General features: G+C 43.3%; 1 protein-coding gene across 3 annotated transcripts in view; it reads right to left on the reverse strand.

Moving 5' to 3' along the window:
- Nucleotides 1-800: 800 nt before the first annotated feature.
- LOC103170548 (dual specificity protein phosphatase 22) overlaps nucleotides 801-23,583 on the reverse strand; it is a 75,282-nt gene continuing 52,499 nt past the window's right edge. Inside the window, exons 4-8 of one of the 3 annotated variants that reach the window (XM_029056477.1) lie at nucleotides 23,366-23,415; nucleotides 9,738-9,812; nucleotides 7,303-7,474; nucleotides 6,239-6,311; nucleotides 801-1,426 (exon numbers count right to left, since the gene is read on the reverse strand). In XM_029056477.1, coding sequence (XP_028912310.1) covers nucleotides 1,380-1,426; nucleotides 6,239-6,311; nucleotides 7,303-7,474; nucleotides 9,738-9,812; nucleotides 23,366-23,415 — 417 coding nt within the window. In that variant the 3' untranslated portion in view covers nucleotides 801-1,379. Of the gene's footprint in view, nucleotides 1,913-5,859; nucleotides 6,312-7,302; nucleotides 7,475-9,737; nucleotides 9,813-23,365; nucleotides 23,416-23,583 lie in introns of those variants that run through there. The other 2 variants (XM_029056475.1, XM_029056474.2) reach the window with 2 other exon arrangements.

Consider the following 23,583-nt stretch of genomic DNA (forward strand, 5'->3'; position numbering starts at 1 on the left):
CTCAGCACTTAGTGCTCTACACAGACTAAGTGCTTAATAAATATGCTTAATAAATACCACAGCAATAATAATAATGATAAGAAGAAGAATACAGGCATTCCCAAATTGAGATTTGCACAACTGTTCCATTCAATCATCTAGTGGGGCTGGGTGCTCTTAGAAAGGTTTAACCATACATTTATCATCCCCTAGCATGGACCTAGTCACCCCATTCCTCATTCCCTCCTTTCCCAATTCTCAATCCTTTTTTCTGTTAGCCATCTGAGCTCAGAAGCAATTGGAAAAAACAAAAACTCTTGAGAAGTCAAGCCTGCCACCTACAGTCTGAGGGCAAAAACCAATTAGCCGGTGATTCATTCTCAAACCCAGAGCCAGAATCATTTTAGAAAGTGGCTTAATTCAGCCCAGTTTAGGCTCAGTTTCTACATCAGTTAGGTGAAACTACTTCTAGTATCTCACATCTTTAAAACTCTGACACTTTCAAAGAATGGCTCCATTAGAAATTAAACTACAAGAATTCCTAACTCCATGTGCTTCTCTAGAGAACTAGAGAGGGTGAAGAGCTGATTCATGTGAGAAGAATCAACTCTTTCAGAATACTACTGAATAAATTTCACTCTAAGTGCACTCAATGACACCCTGATGCTACCAAAATCTTCAATTTGCTCACAAAGGTGAGTAATTTATAACCAGAAAGTAAGACACTCACAAAACCCATCATAGGATCAAGCACAATAGAAATAACATCACTTTCCCCAAAATACATACAGCTGAGGCCAACAAAACAGCAGTACAAAATGTTTCAGTTAGTTAACAAAGTTGATCTTTATTTATAAAAACACATCGATTTTATTAAATACATACTAGAAAGAATATAAATACATACTAGAAAGAATATATACCACAAAGAAAAAGCAAACGGGACAGAAACTTTCCTTGATGCTGACTTAATAATGCTGCATTCTATGACAGTGGGTTCTCATGGCTTAAAGTTTTCATGACCTGGGATATTTTCAGTTATGCAGTTGTAAGGAGCAATCATTATTAACAACAACAGTCACAGGATATTGGATAAAATCTCTACTGTCATGTTTTCCCAATCATCCAACTAAAGCTGTAGTTTTAACATGAAAATACTTTCTTCTTCTTTTGTTAAAATAGTAACCCTGGCCCTGAAATTTTGAGAGCATTTTTTTTAATAAAAAAGCCTATAAAATATTGTTCTACATTTAGAATCTCATATAGAGAAAACTACTACAGGGTGGGGCCTTTTGGGCAGTACGACTCCAAATACAGAGATTTTTAGAATCCAAGAAAGTGCAGGAATGCAAAAACCAACTTCCGGAATATTACAATAAGCAGAATTCTCCAACAATACATTACAATCTTCTTAATAATGTCAAATATTTCAGACATCCAGGTTTTGCTGCGGAGAAAGAATATCACTGGCAACAGACATCAAAACATTTTACAATATATGTAAATAAGTTTAGATGCACCATAATATCACACACGCACCCAACCATTCACACATTTATGCCCTATCAAAATAGAACTAAAATTTTTTGATTAAACTAAACAAAGTTGGGTGGGTTTTTTTTGCTTTAAGAAAAATGTACTACACCTTTTGGGTAACTTTTTTAGTTTTGTGTGGTTATATGTTACCATATATTTTCCACACATCCCTCTCTTCTACTCCATATTTGTGTTGGTCACTGTTCGCTTAAAGACACGTTATCAAATTCCCACTCCAACCCGCAAAAAGCTCACCTTTTACATCCAACCTATAGTGCACTGGAGAATGACTCTTCTTATTCGGGAATCATTTTGGGGTGGAATTCAGAGGAACTGGGTTGCAACACCTTTATTGGGGTTGGACAAACACCTCTTTTCATTCTTGTGGTTCTGTGAGCTTAAAAAGTTGGGAGTTGACATAAAATATCCTCAAACCCTGGAACAACTTCTCCTTTAACCTTACATGAAGATTTTTCATATCCACACCTCTCCTCCTGTTCATTGCTAGAATTTTCCATCCAGACCCAATCAAAGAGGGGATGAATTAAGGCCAAACTGGATCCTTTCAAATGGCTCAAGTGAGTATTTAAGCCCTTTGAGTTTGACTCCAGTACGGTGGGGATAGAAAACGGCCCCTCAGCAGATCAAGTTAACAACAGATAAAATTTTCTGAGGTAGGTGAGTCAAATACTGAACCCGGAGCACAGACATAAGCTGCGTTCTCCTTGGGCACTTAATAGATGCCTTTTTTTTTTAGGAGACATAATTCATTTTTCTACTGGTGTATGGTCGTCTACAGGAACCCTGCTATGGGGTTGGAATGGGGAAGGGCCGGGGGGTGATAAAAATGAACAAAGAAGATCTGGCACTTTACCAAAGGAGCTTTGGCTGAGGAATTTCAGTTAAAGAGAAACTCAGATGTGTAGTGGAAAGTATACAGAACTAGGAGTTGTGAGACCTGGGTTCTAGTCCCGGCTCTGCCGTTTGCCTGTTGTAAAACCTTGGGCAAGTCACTTCAGTTCCCTGTGCCTCAAGTACCTCATCTGCAGAATGGGGACAAAATATCTAGACTCCCTAAAACAGTGAGCCCTGTGTGGGAGGGAGATTATGTCCAATCTGTTACCTTAGATCCACCCCAGCTCCTAGCACAGTCCTTGGCACAGAGTAAGTACTTAATGAATATCATTACTACTTCACTATTCTTATAAAACACATACAAACACCCATCCTCCTATACCAAACATTCTAGAACTGAGTGTCTCCACTAACTATGCCCTCTGGGGCTCACTGTATAGGAGAGAGAGGCTGTCCCACCCCCAAGTTCCCAGGACTGCCATTGGCCCTTTCTTCAGTCTAGGAAGGAGTCAAACAAGCAGCAGTGTGAGGCCTTCTCAACTTTTCAAAGAGAGCAAAGGCACCACTCTGGCTGTGGCTGATTCTTATCTTCACAGCATCTCTAGAGTCCGCCCATTCCTCTTCACTCAAACTGCTCCCATCCTGAGCAAAGTATTTGTCACATCCTTCTTTGACTATGGTATCAGCCACCTCGCTGACCTCCCGGCCTCCTGCTTCTCCCCACTCCAGTCCTTACTTCATTCTGCTGACCATTTTCTCCCTCTAGTCTGAAACTCTCTTCCCCTTCATATCTAACTGCCCATCACTCTCCCCACTTTCTAAACCCTCCTAAAATTACATCTCTTCCAATATCCCTTCCTGGACTAAATTCTCCTTTCCCCTACCCTCCCTCAATCAATCAGTTGTATTTACTGAGTGCTTACTGTGTGCAGAGCACTTAGGAGAGAACAATATAATAGGGTTGGTAGCTACATTCCATGCCCACAAAGAGCTTACATTCTAGAGGGGGAGACAGACATGAAAATAAATAAATCAGATATGTTCATATATGCTGCGGGGTTGAGGGAGGGGTGAATAAAGGATACCAATAGAAGAGCAGGGGCAACACAGAAGGGAGTGGGAGAAGAGGAAATGAGGGCTTACTTGAGGAAGGCCTCTCAGAGAAGATATATTTTTAATAAGGCTTTGAAGTTGGGTAGAGTGATCGTCTGTTGGAAATGAAGAGGGAGGGAATTTCAGTCTAGAGGCAACATGTTGGCAGTGAGATAGATGAGATCAAGGTAGAATGAGTAGGTTGAGAAGCAGTGTGGGCCTGGGAGTCAGAGGACCTAGTTTCTCATCCTGGCTCCACCACTTGTCCTCTGTGTGACCTAGGGAAAATCACTTAACTTCTCTGGGCCTCAGTTACTTCATCTGTAAAATAGGGATTAAAGACTATGAGCCCCACCTGGGACATGGAATGTGTCCAATCTGATTAACTTGCATCTACCCCAGTACTTAGAACCGTGCCTGGCACATAGTAAGCACTTAACAAATACAATTAAAAAAATAAATAATTGGCATTAGAGGAGTGAAGTGTGGGTGGTAATAGGAAATCAGAGAGTACGGTAATAGGTGATTGAGTGCTTTAAAGCCAATGGTAAGGAGTTTCTGATTTATGCGGAGGTTTTTGAGTGGGGAAATGTGAACTGAATGGTTTTGTAGAAAAAGAGGCAGCAGAGTGAACTGTGGATTGAAGTGGGGAGAGACAGAAAGCAGGGAGTTCAGCAAAGTGGGATTGGGTGTTTCAATTAATATGGTAGCAGTTTGGATGGAGAGGAAAGTGCAGATTTTAGCAATATTGTGAAGGTTGAACTGACAGGATTTGGTGACAGACTGAATAAGTGAGTTGAATGAAAGAGGAAACATCAAGGTTATGGGCTTGTGACCCAGGGAGGGTGGCGGTCTGCCTACTCTGATGGGAAAGTCGGTGGGAGGATGGCGTTTGGGTGAGACAATGAAGAGTCCTGTTTTGGACATGTCAAGTTTGAGTTGATGGTGGGACATCAAAATGGAGATGCCCTGAAGACAGGAGGAAAGGCGAGACTGCAGAGATGGAGAAACATCAGGGCTGGAGATGTAGATTTGGGAATCATCCACATAGAAATGGTAGTTGAAGCCAAGGGAGTGAATGATTCTCCAAGGGAGTGGATGTAGATGGAGAATAAGAGACCCAGAACTGAGCCCTGAGAGCCTCCCACAGTTAGAGGGTGGGAGGCAGAGGAGGAGTCTGCAAAAAGATCTGTACCCTCTGATAGCTGATAGTTGATACTATCACTTGACACCACCTTCAGCCCCAGAGTATTTATGCATTTATCCTTACATTTAATTTCCCCTATCCATAATTTACTTCTCCTGTGTCTCCTGTAGACAATAAGCTCCTTGTTGGCAGGGGTCACATATACAAACTCTATTGTAGTGTACTCGCCCAAGAGCTTAGTACAGTGTTCTGTACACAAATACCATTTATGGACTCTGTTCATCTCAGCCAAAAGGAGTCTAAAGCTCTGCTGCTCCTATCATGCTTACCATCACTTTGACATTTTTGTTTCATCTTTCTTCACAAGTCCGTCATCAACCCTCTCCTCACCTTAGTCTTAGATTGTGAGCCTCCTGAGGGGGTGCAAATCTTCTCCATGTATTTCTAGTGGCTTAGTGGAAAGAGCATGGGCCTGGGAGTTGGAGGACCCGGATTCTTACCCCGGTTCCAACCATTTACTCGCTGGATGACCTGGGGAAAGTCACCTAACTTCTCAGTGCCTCAGTTCTCTCATCTGCAAAATGGGGATTCAGTACCTGTTCTCCCTCCTGCTTAGACTGTGAGCCCCATGGGGGCCTGATTATCTTGTATCTACCCCCCAGTGCTTAATACAGTGCTTGGCACATAATAAGTACTTCAGAAATACTGCATTTATTTCCCAGTGTTTAGTGCAGTGCTTTGCACACAGTGGGCAGGTGATAAATACCATCACTACAACTACTCTTACTGGTACCTTCTGCGACTCTGTGGCTTGGAAATGGACCTGGGGCTGGACCGATCACTTCTGGGGATCGGGGGTAGGGTGAGATAGATGGCCATTGTCCTCCCTGAGAGTTTCTTGATGTCCATCTCTATGCCTGTGGACGTGCCTGGATGTATGATGGATGGATGATGGACTGCAGTTTTTCTGTTGACAGAGGAGGACCAAGAAGACCCTGGCCCATGGAAGGGGCAAATTCCCCCCTAAGGTTGCCTCATGCACACTCTTCAAGGAAGCTTTTTATGACCAAAAACTCATATGGCTTCTGCATGAAGATCTGGATAAAAATATTCAGTGAATACAGACTAGTGGCATTAGAATATATTTGCTAGATATAGGCTATGCATTACATATCGAGAATACATATGCATATATATATATGCATATATATATATATGCATATGTATATGTATAGACATATCTACATCCACACACATCCACACAATGGAGCATGGCATCTGAGCAGCAGCTCTTTGCGAAGCAGATTCCGGCTGGGACTACTTGGAAGCGGGATCTGGGAACACATGGGTGAAGCTGGGGAAAGCATTCCAGAGCCATATTTCCACTGGCAACCCATCCCCAATACCCCTCACCTCCTCAGAACAGCTGCAGAGGCATCCAGTACACCATTGCGCATACATGAAATACTTAAGATAAGCAGGACAAAAGAGGAAAGAAATGAATCCTACTCCATTATGTCTCCGTTGTATAGTTACTGTATGCCAAAGATGACAGAGTTGAAAAGCTACTCCATCGCCTACCGCTTGCATTCTGCTGGGACTCGGCGTGCGCTTGCTCTCTATATTTACCCAGAATGCTTTTGGCTTGTTCTGCATCTCTCAGAGGGCTTTCTCCATACTCTTCCTTCAGCCACTGCCGAAACTAGAGTCGCGAAAGAGACCAAAAACACATCGCATCTGATTTTGAACATCATGCTTTTTATGAGAACCCAGGGGGGCTAGCCTAGCAACCTCATCCATTGTTCCAAAACCAGAGAGCTTAAAAGGAAGTCACTCCCCCAGATGGCATTCTCGTGTGTCTATCGCCAATGTCTTCTTTTTTCTGACCACTGGGGCTTGAGGGCCAGGGACGGTGTCTGAATCCCATCCTTGTACATTTCTCTAGGCTTCGAACAGTGATCCGGACAGAGTAGCCGCTCAATAAATGCAATGTACATTAAGAAGATCATTCCCTCCACCAGAGCTGGGATATAATGGGCTGGGAATGCAGGCCTTACCAATGGCGAAAGGAAGAGAGGACCCATTTGAAACTGGAGAGTTAAAAGGATTTTCAGGAAAGAAAATAAATTCTCCACATTTACCCTCTCTGAACATTCCTGGAAGAGTGAAGCGCTACTGGTAAATGTTGAAATAATGGCTGGACTCAAAGGGGCTGCCCCCAGGGGGAGTATGGAAAGCGTTCTGCTCTCACACATGACAAATGTGCTCCCTCAAACCGTGCACCCAAGCCCCCAGGTTCTCTTGCTCATCGATGCCACTCAAGTGGATAGTCCAGTTCTTTGGAAACATGATCCCAGAATTCCTCCAACACCCTTTTTGTCTGTAGGGTCCCCCAGATGGTAAGCTCTTTTTGCGCAGGGAACGTATCTACCAATTTTGTTGTACTCTCCCAAGCGTTTAGTACAATGGTTTGCACACAGTAAGCACTCAATAAATACCACCTGAGTGGTATTTATGAATACCTTTCAATAAATATCACTCTGTGGAGCAGGACTTACCCTGAACTCAGCCGCCAGAGGGGCAAGCCCGGGCTGATTGGTGTCCCCCTTTCTCAGTCCCCAGACATTCTAGGGACAAAGGTTTGAAGGTCCCAGGGTGGATGACTTAGGCCAGCCCCCAGCTAATTCACTTACCTGTTGAACTTCATTCTTTTCAAACTCCTGGAGCTGCTTCTGGAAGCCCATGTTGGGATTAGCACAGGATCGTCCTGCCCGGACAGTGTGCAGTGCATCCTCCCAGCCAAAGTCAGTGACGGTCATAACATAGGCAACTACCAGCGTCACGCTCCGGGACACCCCCGCCAGGCTGCACGACCAGAGAGAAAACGCCAGGAGAATAATTATGGTATTTGTTAAGCGCTTACTGTGTGCTGGGCACTATACTAAGCATTGGGTAGATAGAAGCAAATTGGGTTGGACACAGTCCCCGTCCCAAGTGGGCTTCACGGTCTCAGTCCCCATTTCACAGATGAGGTAACTGAGGTCCAGAAAAGTGATGTGACTTGCTCTAGGTCACACAGCAGGCAAGTGGCAAAGCCAGGATTAGAACCCTCAACCTTCTGACTCCTAGGCCCATGCTTTAGTCACTCGGAAGCAGCATGGCCCAGTGAAAAGAGATTGGGCCTCGGAGTCAGAGGAGTTAACTGCTTGCAGTATGCCCTTGGGCAGGTCACTGAGCTTCTCTGTGCCTCAGCTTCCTCAACTGTAAAATGGGAATTCAATACCTGTTCTCTCTCCTGCTTAGACTGTGAGGCCCATGTGAGACAGGAACCACATTCAATCTCATTAACCTATATCTACCCCAGTGCTTGGCACATAAGCTCAGTATGGACCGGGAACGTGTCCGCTAATTCTGTTGTAACGTGCTCTCTTAGGCGTTTAGTACAGTGCTCGGCACATAGTAAGCACTCTATAAATACCATTGATTGATAGTAAACACTTTACAAATATCATAATAATGAAAATAATAATAATAGTAGGGCACACCTGGTACCACTTAATGGCAACAATTCTATAACATGACTATACAAATCTATCTACCAATATTATTTATCAAGCACTTACTGAGTGCAGAGAGCTGGACTGAGTGCTTAGAGTGGTGGACATGATCACTACCCTCAGGGATCTTACAGTCTAATGGGGAACATAAATCCAGGTCTTATTTTATAGCAAAACTTATTTTATCATCTTCCCAGAATTTCTATAAAGCTATGATTTTTTAAAATGCAAATAGTTGGACCTGAAAATTAGATATTACACTGACACCAAATCTTAGTGCAAAGATCCTCACTGGATACATTCTGAAACTACCAATCTGTTCAGCTTCCTCTCTTCATTCTCTCAAAAATGAATCAAACTTCTGAGTGGGTTTCTTCTAGAGATGTACTGTCCTACATTGCATACGATCTCTGGAGAATTAGGAATATTATTAGTATTAGCAAAAACAACCAATCAATTTTATGTAACAACACTTTACCTTTTGTGAGTGTTGAACATACATAAGATGATTAGTTACTTCATTATAAGAAACTTAAAATTCTTCAGTCTGACTGTACAGAGCACGGTACGAAGCGGTTGAGAGAATACAAAAACAATAGAGTTGGTAGACACCTTCCCTGTCCACAACAAGCTTACAGTCCAGAGGGAAAAGCACATCTGCCAAACAGGGGCTTGAACACTGGACCCTCAGATTAAAAGTACGATGCTCTACCGACTGACCAATCTGGTCTTCTATACTCGGCTTTGGTCGCTTGTTACAGAATTTGGTCACTTGTTACAGAATTTTCAACTGCAACGCAATGAACAGCGAGTGGACAGAGCACGACTGGCAGCAGCGTGGCTTAGTGGATAGAGCATGGGTCTGGGAGTCAGAAGGGCCTGGGTTATAATTCTGACTCCACCACATGTCTGCTGTGTGACCTTGGGCATGTCACTGAACTTCTCTGGGCCTCAGTTACCTCATCTGTAAAATGGGGATAAGAGTGTGAGTCCCTTGTGGGATTGGGACTGTGTCCAACCTGATTAATTTGTTTCTATTCTAGCACTTAGAACAGTTCTTGGCACATAGCAAGGAATTAACGAGTACCATAATTATTATTAACTGGAGACGTTACTAGGAAATTGTCATTTGGCCATCTCAGTATCACAAAGCTAAACAAGAAAACCAGGGTCTATCCCACATTGAGACACGAAACTAAAAGTCCCCAGGAAAAAGGTGAAATTGCCTTTAAAGGCCACTGTAATTTCAGGGCTGTAACCACTTGTAATTGGCTTGCACACTGGAATGTTAGCAGGAACCTTGAAAGGACGGTTTCTGGTGTCATGAAACCTTCAGTGTCCTTAAAACCATTACAATAGGTGGAAACAAAAAGCGATTACATTCTTGGCAACTGCTAAGGCTGAATGAAAATGTCCACTACAAGACAGGTGGTTAGAGTAAAAATAATACGTAGAGAGAAAGGTATCAGAGGTAGGAAATCATCTTCCTAATTACTTGCAGGACACATTATAAAATCAAAACAGAAATGGCTAACAAGCAAAGAGTATTCTTAAGTAAAAAACATACGTACCAGTGAACAAGACAGCTCTCACCCCTAAGCCGGCACTCATGAATGAATCTGATGCTTTCTTTGAAGTGCCTGGTCCTGGATATGGAAAAAACAAAAAGAGAAATAACCTTTCTCTACGTCAGTCAGCCTGTGATTCAAAGGTATATGCAGGGAGTTCTCTTGGGAGCGCTGAAAATTCCCAAACTGTCCAATGGTGCCCAGGGGGTGGTCCAGGCTGCTAGGGCCTGCTGGGCAGAGGCCAAGTACCCCTGAAGGGATGAGACTTCAAACCTAGTAGCTGAGGGAGGAACGACCCTACACACACACACCAACTCCTTGCCCCAAACTAATTACCCAGCCCTAAACATTATCACTGCCAGACAACAAATCCAAAGACTCCACCAACAGGTCGAAACCACCTGAATCACGAAGGGTGTCAGGTAACCCTAACAGTAGGGTCCCTTACGCTGAGGACTGATCTTCCCAATTTGCCAATAGATGACTCTTCACCCACTACCTGAAAGCCCAAATCTTGCCAATTCCAACCTAATAATAGTGGTATGTGTTAAGCGCTTACTATGTGCCAAGCATTGTACCATACGCTGGGGTAGATATAAGATAATCAGGTCAGACACAGTCCCTGATCCAGATGTGGTTCACAGTCTAAGTAGGAGGGAGGACAGGTATTGAATCCCCATTTGACAGTTGAGGAAACTGAGGAACAGAGAAGTCAAGTGACTTGCCTCAGGTCACACAGCATGCAAGTGTCAGACCTGGGATTAGAAATCGGGTGATAATAATAATTGTGGTATTAAGAAGCACTTATTGTGTGTGAGGCACTCCACTAAGCGCTGGGGTGGATACAAGTTGGGTCGGACACAGTCCCTGTCCCACATGGGGCTCCTAGTCCCAATCCCCATTTTACAGATGGGGTAACTGAGGCACAGAGAAGTAAAGTGACTCGTCCAAGGTCACAGAGCAGACAAGTAGTGGAGCCGGGATTAGAAGCCATAACTTTTTGACTCCCAAGCCCGGGCTCTATCCACTGTGCCATGCTGACTCCCTGGCCCTAGACCCCCCCTCCACCTAAGACTCCAAGTTGTGCTGCAGTTAGGTAAGGATCAATCAGTGGTATTTACTGGGGGCTTACTGTGTGCAGAGCACTGTACTCAGCGCTTGGGAAAATACAATACAAGGAGAGAAAAATGGTCTCTCCAGCCTGGTACTCTGTTCCTAACAGTGACAACAGGATGTTCACAGGAACCGTGTGCTCTCCTTGACAACCTGCCTCTCCCTGCTTCTCAGGGGCATTGTGTAGCTGTTGTGTGGATAGATGATATAGATCTTTGAGATAAAAAGCAATTTGGAAAAATAAAAGCACTGTACAAAAAAGGAATTACTAACCAACCAAATGTGTTGGGATGCATTATCTTAACTCTAATTTATTTTAATGCCTATCTCCGCCTCTAGACTACCATTTCCTTGTGGGCAGGGAATGTGTCTACTAACTCTGATGTACGGTATTCTCCCAAGCCCTTAGTCCAGTGCTCTGCACACAGTAAGCACTCAACAAATACCACTGATGGATTCACTGATTGGTTGATTGCCTCTGGAAATGCACTGGGGACAGCTCATTCATGAATTGATCCAAACCCTATTTTGCTTTGGCCATTAAGTGAGAGGTCCAGGGCAAAGGGAGAAGCAAAGACGGTCCCAAGGTTGAGAGATCAAAGAATGCTGCAGAGTCTTTCCACGAAACAAAGAGCAAAGACACTAGTAGTAAGTAGTCCACTGCCTCCTGAAATAGCAGTTAACAGAAGAAACTAGCTATTTTTTAAAAATAGTATTCATTAAGCACTTACTATGTGCCAGGCACTGTACCAAGTTCTGGGGTAGATACAAGCTAATCGGGTTGGACACAGTCCCTGTCCCACAAGGAGCTCACAGTCTTAAGTCCCATTTTATAGATGAGGTAACTGAGGCCCAGAAAAGTTAAATTCAATTCAATAGTATTTATTGAGCACTTACTATGTGCAGAGCACTGTACTAAGTGCTTGGAATGAACAAGTGGGCAACAGATAGAGACAGTCCCTGCCGTCTGATGGGCTTACAGTCTAATCAGGGGAGACAGACAGACAAGAACAATGGCAATAAATAGAGTCAAAGGGAAGAGCATCTTGTAAAAACAATGGCAACTAAATAGAATCAAGGCGATGTACATTTCATTAACAAAATAAATAGGGTAATGAAAATATATACAGTTGAGCAGACGAGTACAGTGCTGAGGGAATGGGAAGGGAGAGGGGGGAGGAGCAGAGGGAAATGGGGGGGAAAGAAGGTTAAGCTGCGGAGAGGTGAAGGGGGGTGGTAGAGGGAGTAGAGGGAGAAGAGGAGCTCAGTCTGGGAAGGCCTCTTGGAGGAGGTGAGTTTTAAGTAGGGTTTTGAAGAGGGGAAGAGACTCAGTTTGGCAGAGGTGAGGAGGGAGGGCGTTCCAGGACCGCGGGAGGACGTGGCCCAGGGGTCGACGGCGGGATAGGCAAGACCGAGGGACGGTGAGGAGGTGGGCAGCAGAGAAGTGGAGCGTGCAGGGTGGGCAGTAGAAATAATAATGTTGGTATTTGTTAAGCGCTTACTATATGCAGAGCACTGTTCTAAGCGCTGGGGTAGACAGAGGGGAATCAGGTTGTCCCACGTGGGGGTCACAGTCTTAATCCCCATTTTACAGTTGAGGGAACTGAGGCACCGAGAAGTTAAGTGACTTGCCCACAGTCACACAGCTGACAAGTGGCAGAGCTGGGATTTGAACTCATGACCTCTGACTCCAAAGCCCATGCTCTTTCCACTGAGCCACACTGCTTCTCTACGCTGCTAGAAAGAGAGAAGGGAGGAGAGGTAAGAAGGGGCAAGGTGATGTAGAGCCTTGAAGCCTAGAGTGAGGAGTTTTTGTTTGGAGCGGAGGTTGATAGGCAACCACTGGAGTTGTTTAAGTGACTTGCCCAATTACATCCAACACAAAAGTGGCAGAGCTGGAATTAGAACCCAAGTCCTTCTGACACCCAGGTCCATACTTTATCCACTAGGCCATGCTGCTTCTCTGATGGTTTGAAGGCACTGTTCTTAGCATCTTAGCGGATGCAAATACAAACTGACATCAGGTTAAGGCTCCCACCTGCAAAAACAGAGCCTTTAAAGCAGCGTGCCAAATGAAAAGAGCATGGGCCTGGGAGTCAGAGGACCTAGGTTCTAATCCCATCTCTGCCACATACCTGCTCAGTGACCTCAGGAAAGTCAATTTAACTTCCATGTGCCTCAATTTCCTCACCTTAAAACAGGGATTCAATGTCTGCCTTCCTTCCCTTCATTGTGGGACTCTGTCCCACCTGATTTTCTTGTGTCTATCCCAGCACTTAGTATAGTGTTTGACACATAGCAAGCAGTTATGATTATTATTATTATCATCATTATTATTTAAAGGAGTATTAAAACTATGCTCCCAGGTAAGAGCCCACAGGAGTAGGGAAACATGGTGTTCTTTAAAGTTGTCTCCTTGGACTGGGAGAGGAGCACACCTGTGAAGATAGGAGCTCTCCCCCACAACCACCTGGAAGTCAGAAGGGCCTGGGTTCTAATCCTGGAACCACCACTTGTCTGCTGTGTGATCTTGGGCAAGTCACTTCACTTCTCTGGGCCTCAGTTACCTCATCTATACAACGGGGATTAAGACCGTGAGCCCCAGGTGGTACATGGACTGTGCCCAACTGACTAGCTTGTATCTACCCAAGCACTTAGTATACTGCCTGGCACACAGTAAGAGCTTTAACAAATACCATTAAAAAAATCAGGTTTAGTTTGACTATTTTCCCATTTCAGGTATTATGATGATAAATAATAATAAAAATGGTGGTATTTGTTAGGCACTTACTATGTGCCCAGCACTATGCTAAGAGCTGGGGTAGACCCAACACAATCAGATTTGACAAGTCCCTGCCCAACATGGGCTATATGGCCCAAGGCGGTGTGGGGGAGGGCAGGGAAGGGGAGAAGATGAACAGGCATTTAATCCCCATTTTTCATATGAGGAAACTGAGGCATTAAGTTAAGTGACCTGACCAAGGCCAGACAGCAGGCAAGTGGTAAAGTCAGAATTAGAGCCCTTTTCTCCTGCCTCTGGGTCCTGTGATCTTTCCATGATGTCATCTCCAAATAATGGCCCACTTTCCCTCATCCTCTCCATTTCTCTTCTCTTTATATGGTTCTGTGAGCCTTTGCAGTACAAAAAAAGGGGTCACTGCTATGAATCTGGTGAACAAGAAGTGGTAGAGAAGGAAAAAAAAGCCAGAAATGGCTCTGCGGAAGAAAGGAATGCTGCATTTTCATGTAAAAGCCCTGAGAATGACTACACAGTCAGATTTAGGCAGCTGAAAAAGGGCGCATAAATTATGCATGAATAGGGGCAAATACACGTGGCTTTTCTCACTACTTAGACTGGTCAGGGCACTCAGAAAAACCCTAGCAAAGAGGTAACACCCAGGCATGATGACAATGTTATATTTTCTGAAACTTGTGGGGGACAACTTCTTATATCCGCCTTTTACACCTGCATTCACCAAACCCACAGCACATTGAAACCCAAATCTCAAATACTATTTTTGGGTTCAATGGGGATCCAAGACCCAGGGCTTCTAGACTCATCGTGAAAAAAGAAAAGTGAGCCTATTCAACAAATCAGGAAAGAGATCAGATCCACCTCCGAGAGGCCAAATTCAGAGTAGCCAAGACACTTCAGAAGTTGAAGGAGTCTGATAAAGGAATAGGGTCCAAGACCCAGAACTAGCCAGCTTTGGGAGTGTGACCTAGAGGGAAGTGCGTGGTGCTGGGACCATGAGATCTGAGTTTTAATTCCAGCTCTGCTCCTGACCAGATATATGACCTCAGACAAGTCAATTGAATTATCTGGCCCCATTTCCTCAAATATAGAATAGAAATCATCCTTGCCACTCTTGCCTCTCCCTACCTCACCAGGGATGCTGTGAGGATAAAATAAAATAAATGATGTGACAGCACACTTTCAATCTACTCCTTGCTCTTCCTAAACCCAACTCCTTAGAGAATCACCCATTTTCACATCCCCCACCTCCAACCCCTTGCTCACATTATCCCCAGGGCTTGAAACACCCTTTGCCTCCTTACTCACCAGAAACAACCTTCCCACCTTCAAAACCTTCCTAAAATCCCAACTCCCTGAACAAGCCTTCCCCGAACAAGCTTTCCTTCACTAAACTGTAGTACCTTCTCCCTCGTTCTAACAGGAGCTCCTTTGAAGGCTAGGAATATTCCACTTCATTACTCAGTCCTTCCTTTCAATAGTATTTATTGAGCGCTTACTATGTGCAGAGCACTGTACTAAGCGCTTGGGATGAACAAACTTCCTAACCTTTTATTACAGTGTCCTGTACCAAGAAGGGGTTAAATAAGAGCTACTACTATTACTTCTAGTTTTTATCAATCCATTTGTTACACTTACGTATTTCTTCTTGTGTACCCTCTGCATATGTGTATGTACACATACATTCAATATTACTATATATTAGACATTTCTATGCCTCTTCACTTAAGCTCTGTGGGCAGGGAATGGTAATAATAATTATGGTATAAATTAAGTGCTTACTATGTGTGAAGTACTAAGTGCTGGGGTAGATACAAGATTATCAGATTAGACTTGGTCCACTGTCCCACAGTTCTCTACACACAGTAAGCATTTAGTAAATACAATTGATTAATTGATTGTTGAATCTCCTGTTTAGTGCAGTGCACTGCATTCAGTCAGCCCTCAAGTACAACATTACTATACTCTCAGTTCTTCCTTTACAAGTTTGCTAAACTCTGCCCTTTCCTCTCCATCCAAATTGCCAATATTGCAGATCCAAGCCTCTCTCTTTGACTACTTCCATCAGCCTCTTTGCTGATATCCCCGCCTCTTGTCTCCCCCGACTCCAGTCCATACTTCACTTTACTGCACTGCCGGATTTTTTTTCTGAAACCTCAACCCATGTTTCCGCACTCCTCAAGAACCTCCAGTAGTTGGCCAATCCACTTCCACGTCCCCTCCTTTTGGCTTTAAAGCCCTTAATCACCTTGCCTCCTCCTAGCTTATATCACTGATTTCCTACTACAACTCAGCACACTCACTGTGCTCTTCTAACACCAACCTACTCACTGCAGCTCGACCTCGTCTATCTCGCCACCAACCCCTCCCTCACGTCCTGACTCTATCCTGGCACTCCCTCCTCCTTCATATCCCACAGACCATCACTCTGCCTACCTTCAAAGGCCTATTAAAATCACATCTCCTCCAAGAGGCCTTCCCTGAGAGAATGCAACAGAATCCAATCCACTAGGCCTGTTAGGCATTAGGTTAGTTTGACTAATAGAATCGATTCCTAGAAACGCCCATTTCCAAGAAAGTAAGGGGAGAAGGGAAAACACATTATTGTTTTGATGTAAATCTTACACTATCGAGATCCCCCAAAGGGGGGTTTTCTAGGGAAGCTGGTGACCTAAAACCAAGCTCTGATCACTATACTCCTTCCTCCCCACCAGGAAATACCCTGAACCTCAGTCATTAGAGTTGCTCAATTCACATTTGAAGTGGCAGAACATACAGCCAGAACAATCTCTGCCACAAGCAGTTTCAATGAATCCAAGTTTCCCCTTTTCACTGGTTTCCATCTCCTTGGCATGCAGTGTGGAATAGTTTGCAGCACATCAATTTGTTCAGTCCAACAGTACCCACATCTTAGGCTCTGAATGGGTCAGTAGCACCACCTAATGAACGACACAGCCTTCAGTCATTCTTTCTCTTCATGCACTCTTTTCTCTAACCCCTTCCATCCACTTCAAATACAGAATTGTTATTCGGCAGCTAACTTCTGAGATTTTTTTTTTTAATGTGTAGGACACAGTGCAGCCTTTCATGTATTTGAAAAGAAAATGCTTCCATCTGAGAAAATGCAAAAAACCCACCTCGCATGGAGTTTTTAAAAGCTAGTGTATAAAAGAATGAATCTGCATCGTCTGACCTGAGGTCTCTGCTACCATTAAGTCTATGCTTAGAAAAACGTTGTCTCAAATAATATCGAAGTCCATCCATGAAAAGGAATTTTCGCAGAGGAATTCAAGATGACTAAAAATTCAGGGCAAAGTGTAATTTAATTTTTCATTATGTCCACCGTCTTATTTCTCTTATAGTCCACTACCCACTGCCTTTTAGGTGCTTGGGCCAGGGATGATTTTTTATGGCTGAACAAATCCATAATTGAACTATCTAGGGGAACTCTCTGATGCTTAGGCTCACAACAGGTGTGGTGGAGTAATTTCTTAGAGATTCATTTTGCCTCTTGGACCAGTAGCTAAATGATCTTGCCAAGATTCCAGAATTGGAGAAGCAGTGTGGCCTAGTGGAAAGAGGCGGGTCTGGGACTCAGAGAACCTGGCCTCTAATCCCACCTCTGTAGTTTGCCTGCTGTATGACCTTGGGAAAGTCACAACTTCTCTGTGGCTCAGTTCCAATTTGCAAAATGGGGACAAAGACTGTAAGTCCCATGTGGGACATGGACTGTGCCTAATTTGATTAGCTTGTGTCTACCCCAGCGTCTACGGTGCATGGCACATAGTAACGGCTTAACGAATACCAATTTAAAAAAAAATATTAGTCCACTGTGCCCTAAATCCAGAATTTACAAACTGGATTACAAAGCAGTGGCACATGTCAGTCATGCAGTAATAAGTGTCATATATCATAAACACACACAAAAAACACAAATGCCTAGTCTCACCAGGGTTTTTCCAGGTTTTGCTGTAGCATCCACTTGTAGGGACTAACATAGGAAACCAGTAGTGACAGCCAGACCCTTTGACAAAGGGGATGGGATTGATCTAGAATTAGTGACTGCTAGACGTGGTGCCCTATTTCCATTACCTGCTAAACAACTTTGCTTCCTTCCTCCCCATTTCTTGCTCTTTCCCTCACCTTCCACAAGCAACTCTGTGGCAGCCACTTGGCTTTCTGGCTTTCAGATCCCAGCTCACCTACACAAAATCTGGGCCTACATTCAGGTTAACACACTGTGATGGGAGCTGAATTTCTAAGCTGTACTTTCGACAATCATGCAAGTCATGACAGTCACCACTGATATTGATTGGCTACTATGTGTAGAGCACTGAGCTAGGCATTTGACTGTAAGCTTGTTGTGGGCAGGGAATTTGTCCATTAAACTGTTGTAATGTTCTCTCCCAAGCACTTAGTATAGAGTCCTGGAAACCATAATTGCTCAGTAAATATCGATTTATTGACCGACTGGGAGACTACTACAAAACTTAAAGGCATGATCTCTGCCCTTGAGGAGTTTACAGTCTAATGGGAGGATAAGGCAGACAAATTAAACAATCACTAGATCGTAAGCTCCTTATGGGTAGGGAGCATGTTTACCAATTCTGTGGTACTCTCCCAAGCATTTAGGACAGTTCTCTGCACAAGGGAACCATTCAATAAATACCACTGATTGGCTGATTGCCTGCTTGCCTGCTTTACAGGAGGAAGAATAGAAATGGCAAAATATGGATAGATGAATAAGATGAAAGATGAATAGAGAGAGCAGCTCCAAGTTCAGGCTTGGGAATCAGAAACCTCTAGGTTCTAATCCCAGCTCTGCCACTTGCCTCCAGTGTGACCTTGGGCAATTCACTTAACTTCTCTGTGTCTCCGTTACCTCATCTGTAAAATGGGGATTAAAACAGTGTCCAACCTGATTTTTTTAATCCACCCTGGCATTTAGTACAGTGCCTGGCACATAGTAAGCACTTAACAAATACCACAATTATCATTATTATTAAGTAGAGAACACACATCACTAGCTACATAAGTGTGAAGAGTGGCAAAAAGGATGACAACATCAAGGGAGGTGAAGATTAGTTAGAGAAATTCTCCTAGAGGATGTGGCTTTTCAGGGTTAGGATTTGGAAGTGAAGGACTATGGCTCGAAAGATTTGAAGGGGCAGGGGGCTGGAAGAGGGGAAAGACTATGCGGTTACTTGTCCTTTAAGGTTGCCCACTTTACTCAGCTAGAAGAGGAAACACAGAGGGGACAGAAATGTCAAGGAACCTCAGTAGCAGATGGAGGGATAGGTGGAGTCACCATGTTCCAAGCTGGGGGTGTGCTGAAGAAAGGGGAACAGTTCTGGCTCCAGGAAAGGGGAAGGAAGGTGAGCTCTCTGGGAACTGGTTGGAATCAGAGCAGCATCGGGTCACCAACACAATCCACAGTAAGGAGCCTGGTTCATTTGCTCATTCATTCACTTATTCATTCATTGGTATTTATTGAACACTTACTGCGTGCAAAGCACTGTACTAAGCACTTGGGAGAGTACCAAACAACAATAAACAGACTCAGTCCCTGCCCATAATGAGCTTACAGGCTAGAAGGGGAGACAGACATTAATATAATGTCTGGTGCTTGATACCATATTGTAGGACATATGCACGAATATTCACAGATAATATAAGCTCCCGCATTAGAAAATGCAGAGCAAACATTCCCCAACCCTACATCAGCCCTGATCTCACCCCCACCATTCACTTTGTACCACAGCACCATTTAATAGATTCTCTTGTGATCGAATGTACCAGGGCAGAGTGTGAAAACGTATTCTGCAGCCCTGAATGCAATGCACCGCATTTGGGGTAATTGTTATTATGAGAACCTGAACTTCCACATTTCCTGACTGTGTGTCAGGGTTATGGGGGGAGGTGGGGGTCAAAATTTAAATGCCTCAATGCTACTTTACCATAGGTTTCTGCATTTGATTTCCTGGAAGGGGTGGGGGGAGATGCTAGGGATTATTAATTGACCTTTTGCACACAGAACCACCAGAGTCCTGAAATAGCAACAAAACCCAACAGAAGTAGCTAATATTCTGTGTCATCAGACCAATTAAAAAAGTAAAAACCAACTAACAAAGAAAGTACTGAACGTAGCCAAATAGCCTTAACCCCAAATTAGGCAAGAGAATTTCTGGATTGGGATGGAGAAGGGTATTAGGCAAGAGAATTTCTGGATTGGGATGGAGAAGGGTTTTAAAATCCATTCACATTAAAAACCATCAGAAGCAGTGTGGCCTATCGGAAAGAGCACGGGTCTGGGAGTCAGAAGACCCGGTTTCTAATCCCAGCTCCACCACATGCCAGCTGTGCGACCTTGGGGAAGTCACTTCAGTCCTCCTGTGCCTCAGTTTCCTCACTTGTAAAATGGAGATTCAATACATGTTCTCCCCCTACTTAGATTGCGAGCCCTGTGTGGAGCCTGCTTAACTTGTATCTATCTCAGCACTTAGAACCATGCTTAAGTGTTTAAAAAATACCATCAGTATAATAATTATTATTATTATTTCCATGTTGGGATTGGGATGGAAGATGTCAACACTAATTAGAATTTTTAAAATGAATGAATGAGAAAATATAGGATTCTAATAGGACTGAAATAAACCCAAGGTTTTCAACACTCATCATTTAGTAACCCCAAGAGGCTGGATTTCTAAATTAGCTCCAGACTGTATATACAAAAATGAAAGTTCCTTGCAAACTTTCTTAGGACTATTAAAAAGCCATTTAATTTCTTGGTGCTCGATTGAGTTTCGACAATGCTGGGCATGAGCTGCCATCTGGTATCACCTGCTTCCCATTCCTGGAAGAGGTGGAACAGGTAGCATTCAAACACGAGACAAATCTACCTCCCTTACCGACACTCCTCGTTGGTGAAAAAGTCAAGACAGTGAAGGGACAGTCCCACAAAAATGGGATGTCCAGAAATTCTAATGATGTACTCCGCCAATGCAAAATGCAAACTGAATATCAGTCAGTCGTAACACTGTACTAAGCACTTGGAAGGGTATAACAGAATTGGGAGATACATTCCCTGCCCATATGGAACTCACAGTCTAGATATGGAGACAAACATTAGAATAAATTACGGATGTGTACACCATCAAGAGGGTCGATCTGTGTTCTTGCTACAGATTTGATTAGCAATAAAAGTATTCAGGTTTTGCTTTGTAATTAAATTCTTCTACAAGGTAAAGGAAAATTCAAGATACTTCTGTTTTTAAACTATCGAGTACATGTACAGCAGAAAAAATTAAATTCACTATTCTGATTAACCCTTAGGAGCTCCTTATTCCTACAGGATTACAGATATCTTTGTAAATGTCCAACACAAAATGCATGCTAAAGTGCTGTGTTGTTCTAATGGTTCAAAATATTTTAGATCCCACTTTATTTGCCATGCTTATTCAATAGTCTTTACTGCAGCATGTTATGAACATCTTTTCCCTATGAGAAATGAGAACTTTCCCTCATTGACAGTGAAGGCCCAGTCTTAGAGGGTTTCCAAGCACAGGGTAATAAATCTTATTTGGAATAAATGGGGAGAGTCAATCAACTATTCGCTATTCTCTGCACACCCTTTCTCGACACTAACTTCACGCACTATTGCTACTCTAAGACTCTTCGTTTGTTGGAATCCTCCTTCTGTTCTCTCACAATATTCCAAAGAAACAACATCAATGCAAAAAAAAACCTGAAACAAAAAAAAAACAGGGCTCTCCAAAACCAATTTAAGTGGATTATTTTTCAAAGAATCAAAACATTTTCTCTATACCCCCAAATGGATTTATTTCAAAATAAAGTGACTACCCACATGCATGCATGCCTGCAGGGATTACTAAAATATAAATCACATGTATACACTATCCATGCATTTGTACTACAAAAAACTCCCAAGTGATAGGAAAGGCAAGCAGATAAGTGACTGTTTCAAAGTGTGCAGGATTCATGTTAAACAAATATTCTAAAAATAGAAACTAAAAACATTGGCCAGAATGTTGTTCAGATCTTAGAGAAAAATCAGTGTTGCACTTCCTTCCGTATGTACCATGTCCTTTCAACCACTTCTGTTTCTCTATAAAGTTAGTTACCAGGGAAGTTCTGAAAACCTCCTCCCCTTCACTCCCTCTAAATTTTAATCTGTAGTGGATTTTTTTTTTTAATTGGTATTGGTCATCCAGGCCCCCACCCCGCGGCCTCCTCCAACAAACAAAGAGAGGTTTTCACTTGTCCCATCCGCCCTCTCCTGGCGGATCTGACCCAGGCATCCCTGGCCCCTTTCCCTGCATTCGCTATAACGAGCAGACGATTGATAAAGTAACCAATCTGAGATCCCATGAGACCTTGCCCCTGCCCAAAAAGAGATTCCTACACAGAGAAGAGCGTGGCTCAGTGGAAAGAGCATGGGCTTTGGAGTCAGGGCTCCTGAGTTCGAATCCCAGCTCTGCCACTTGTCGGCTGTGTGACTGTGGGCAAGTCACTTAACTTCTCTGGGCCTCAGTTCCCTCATCTGTAAAATGGGGATTAAGACTGTGAGCCCCACGTGGGACAACCTGATTCCCCTGTGTGTACCCCAGCGCTTAGAACAGTGCTCGACACATAGTAAGCGCTTAACAAATACCAACATTATTATTATTATTATTAGAGAAAGATGGACTATTTTGGATGTCGAAACCGAGGTCAATTCAAATCATTCATTGGGACATCCTCCCAGATTCAGAAGGGGGTGTATGTTCAGATTCCTAGAGTCATGTGGGTAATTCGTACTCTAGGTCAGAACACAAATACAACTTGCACGTCTTTATCAATCATTCACATTGATAGAGCGCTTACTATGTGCAGAGCACTGTATTAAGCACAACATTGCCTTTTGCAGTCCAACCAGATTCAGTTTAGTCATTTTCAAAAATATGGTAAATTCATAGCAGCATGGCCTAAATGGATAGAGCATGGGGCTAGGAGTCCTATGACATGGATTCTAATCCCAGTTTCACTACTTTTTTGCTGGGTGACCTTGGAAGTCACTTAACTTCTCGGTGCCTCAGTTACCTCATCTGGAAAATGGGGATTAAGACGGTGATCCCATGTGGGACAGGGACTGTGTCCAATCGGATTAGTTTGTATCATCCCAGCGCTTAGTACAATGCCTAGCACATAGTAAGCGTTTAAGAAATACCATTAAAAATTAGATCATACTCATCACTGTATGTCATTATTATACCGATTAGCACATATAGAGTGTTTTTCTCCCTTCTAAGGATCATCTCATCTGTCAGGTCAAAATCTTCATGGGTCAGCCAGGGTCACTAAGGCATCAAGAGGCTATGTGATTAGTCCAAGTTTCCACTGTGAATAATAATGTTGGTATTTGTTAAGCGCTTACTATGTGCCAAGCACTGTTCTAAGCGCAGGGATAGATACAAAGTAATCGGGTTGTCCCATTTAGGGCTCACAGTCTTCATCACTGTGAATCAATGTCGGACTCCGAAACAGAATCTAGGTTTTCTTTAAACGTCTGTTTTCTTTAGATGGTATCAGTGGCTTACTGAGACTGGTTATTCGGCCTGAGGGTGGAGAGGAGTGTAGTGTCAGGGAGACGATAGAAACCACAATGTCCTGATCCAGTCTGGTTCCCAGCAAGATGGATTTTCATTTGAAACTGCCAATTTCAAATCCTTATTTATGTTGTATTTCACCAAAGAGATGAACTTACAAGTCCTGAGATGGTGAGTCGGCAGCAGGAATGCACAAGTATTTAACTCCCTGTAAAACAAAGCAATCAAAAATGAACAAGTGTGGAACCTTGAGTTTAAAATGGCATTTAAAGGGAACTTATTTGATCGGGTCAAAAAAAAAAAGTTCGAAAAGGAGAAGTTTTTCACAAGCATTTTGTTGCCAAGGAACAACAAAAAAAATCTACTTTTATTCAGA

Source organism: Ornithorhynchus anatinus, chromosome Y2 (assembly GCF_004115215.2).
Source record: "Ornithorhynchus anatinus isolate Pmale09 chromosome Y2, mOrnAna1.pri.v4, whole genome shotgun sequence".
NCBI lineage: Eukaryota > Metazoa > Chordata > Mammalia > Monotremata > Ornithorhynchidae > Ornithorhynchus > Ornithorhynchus anatinus.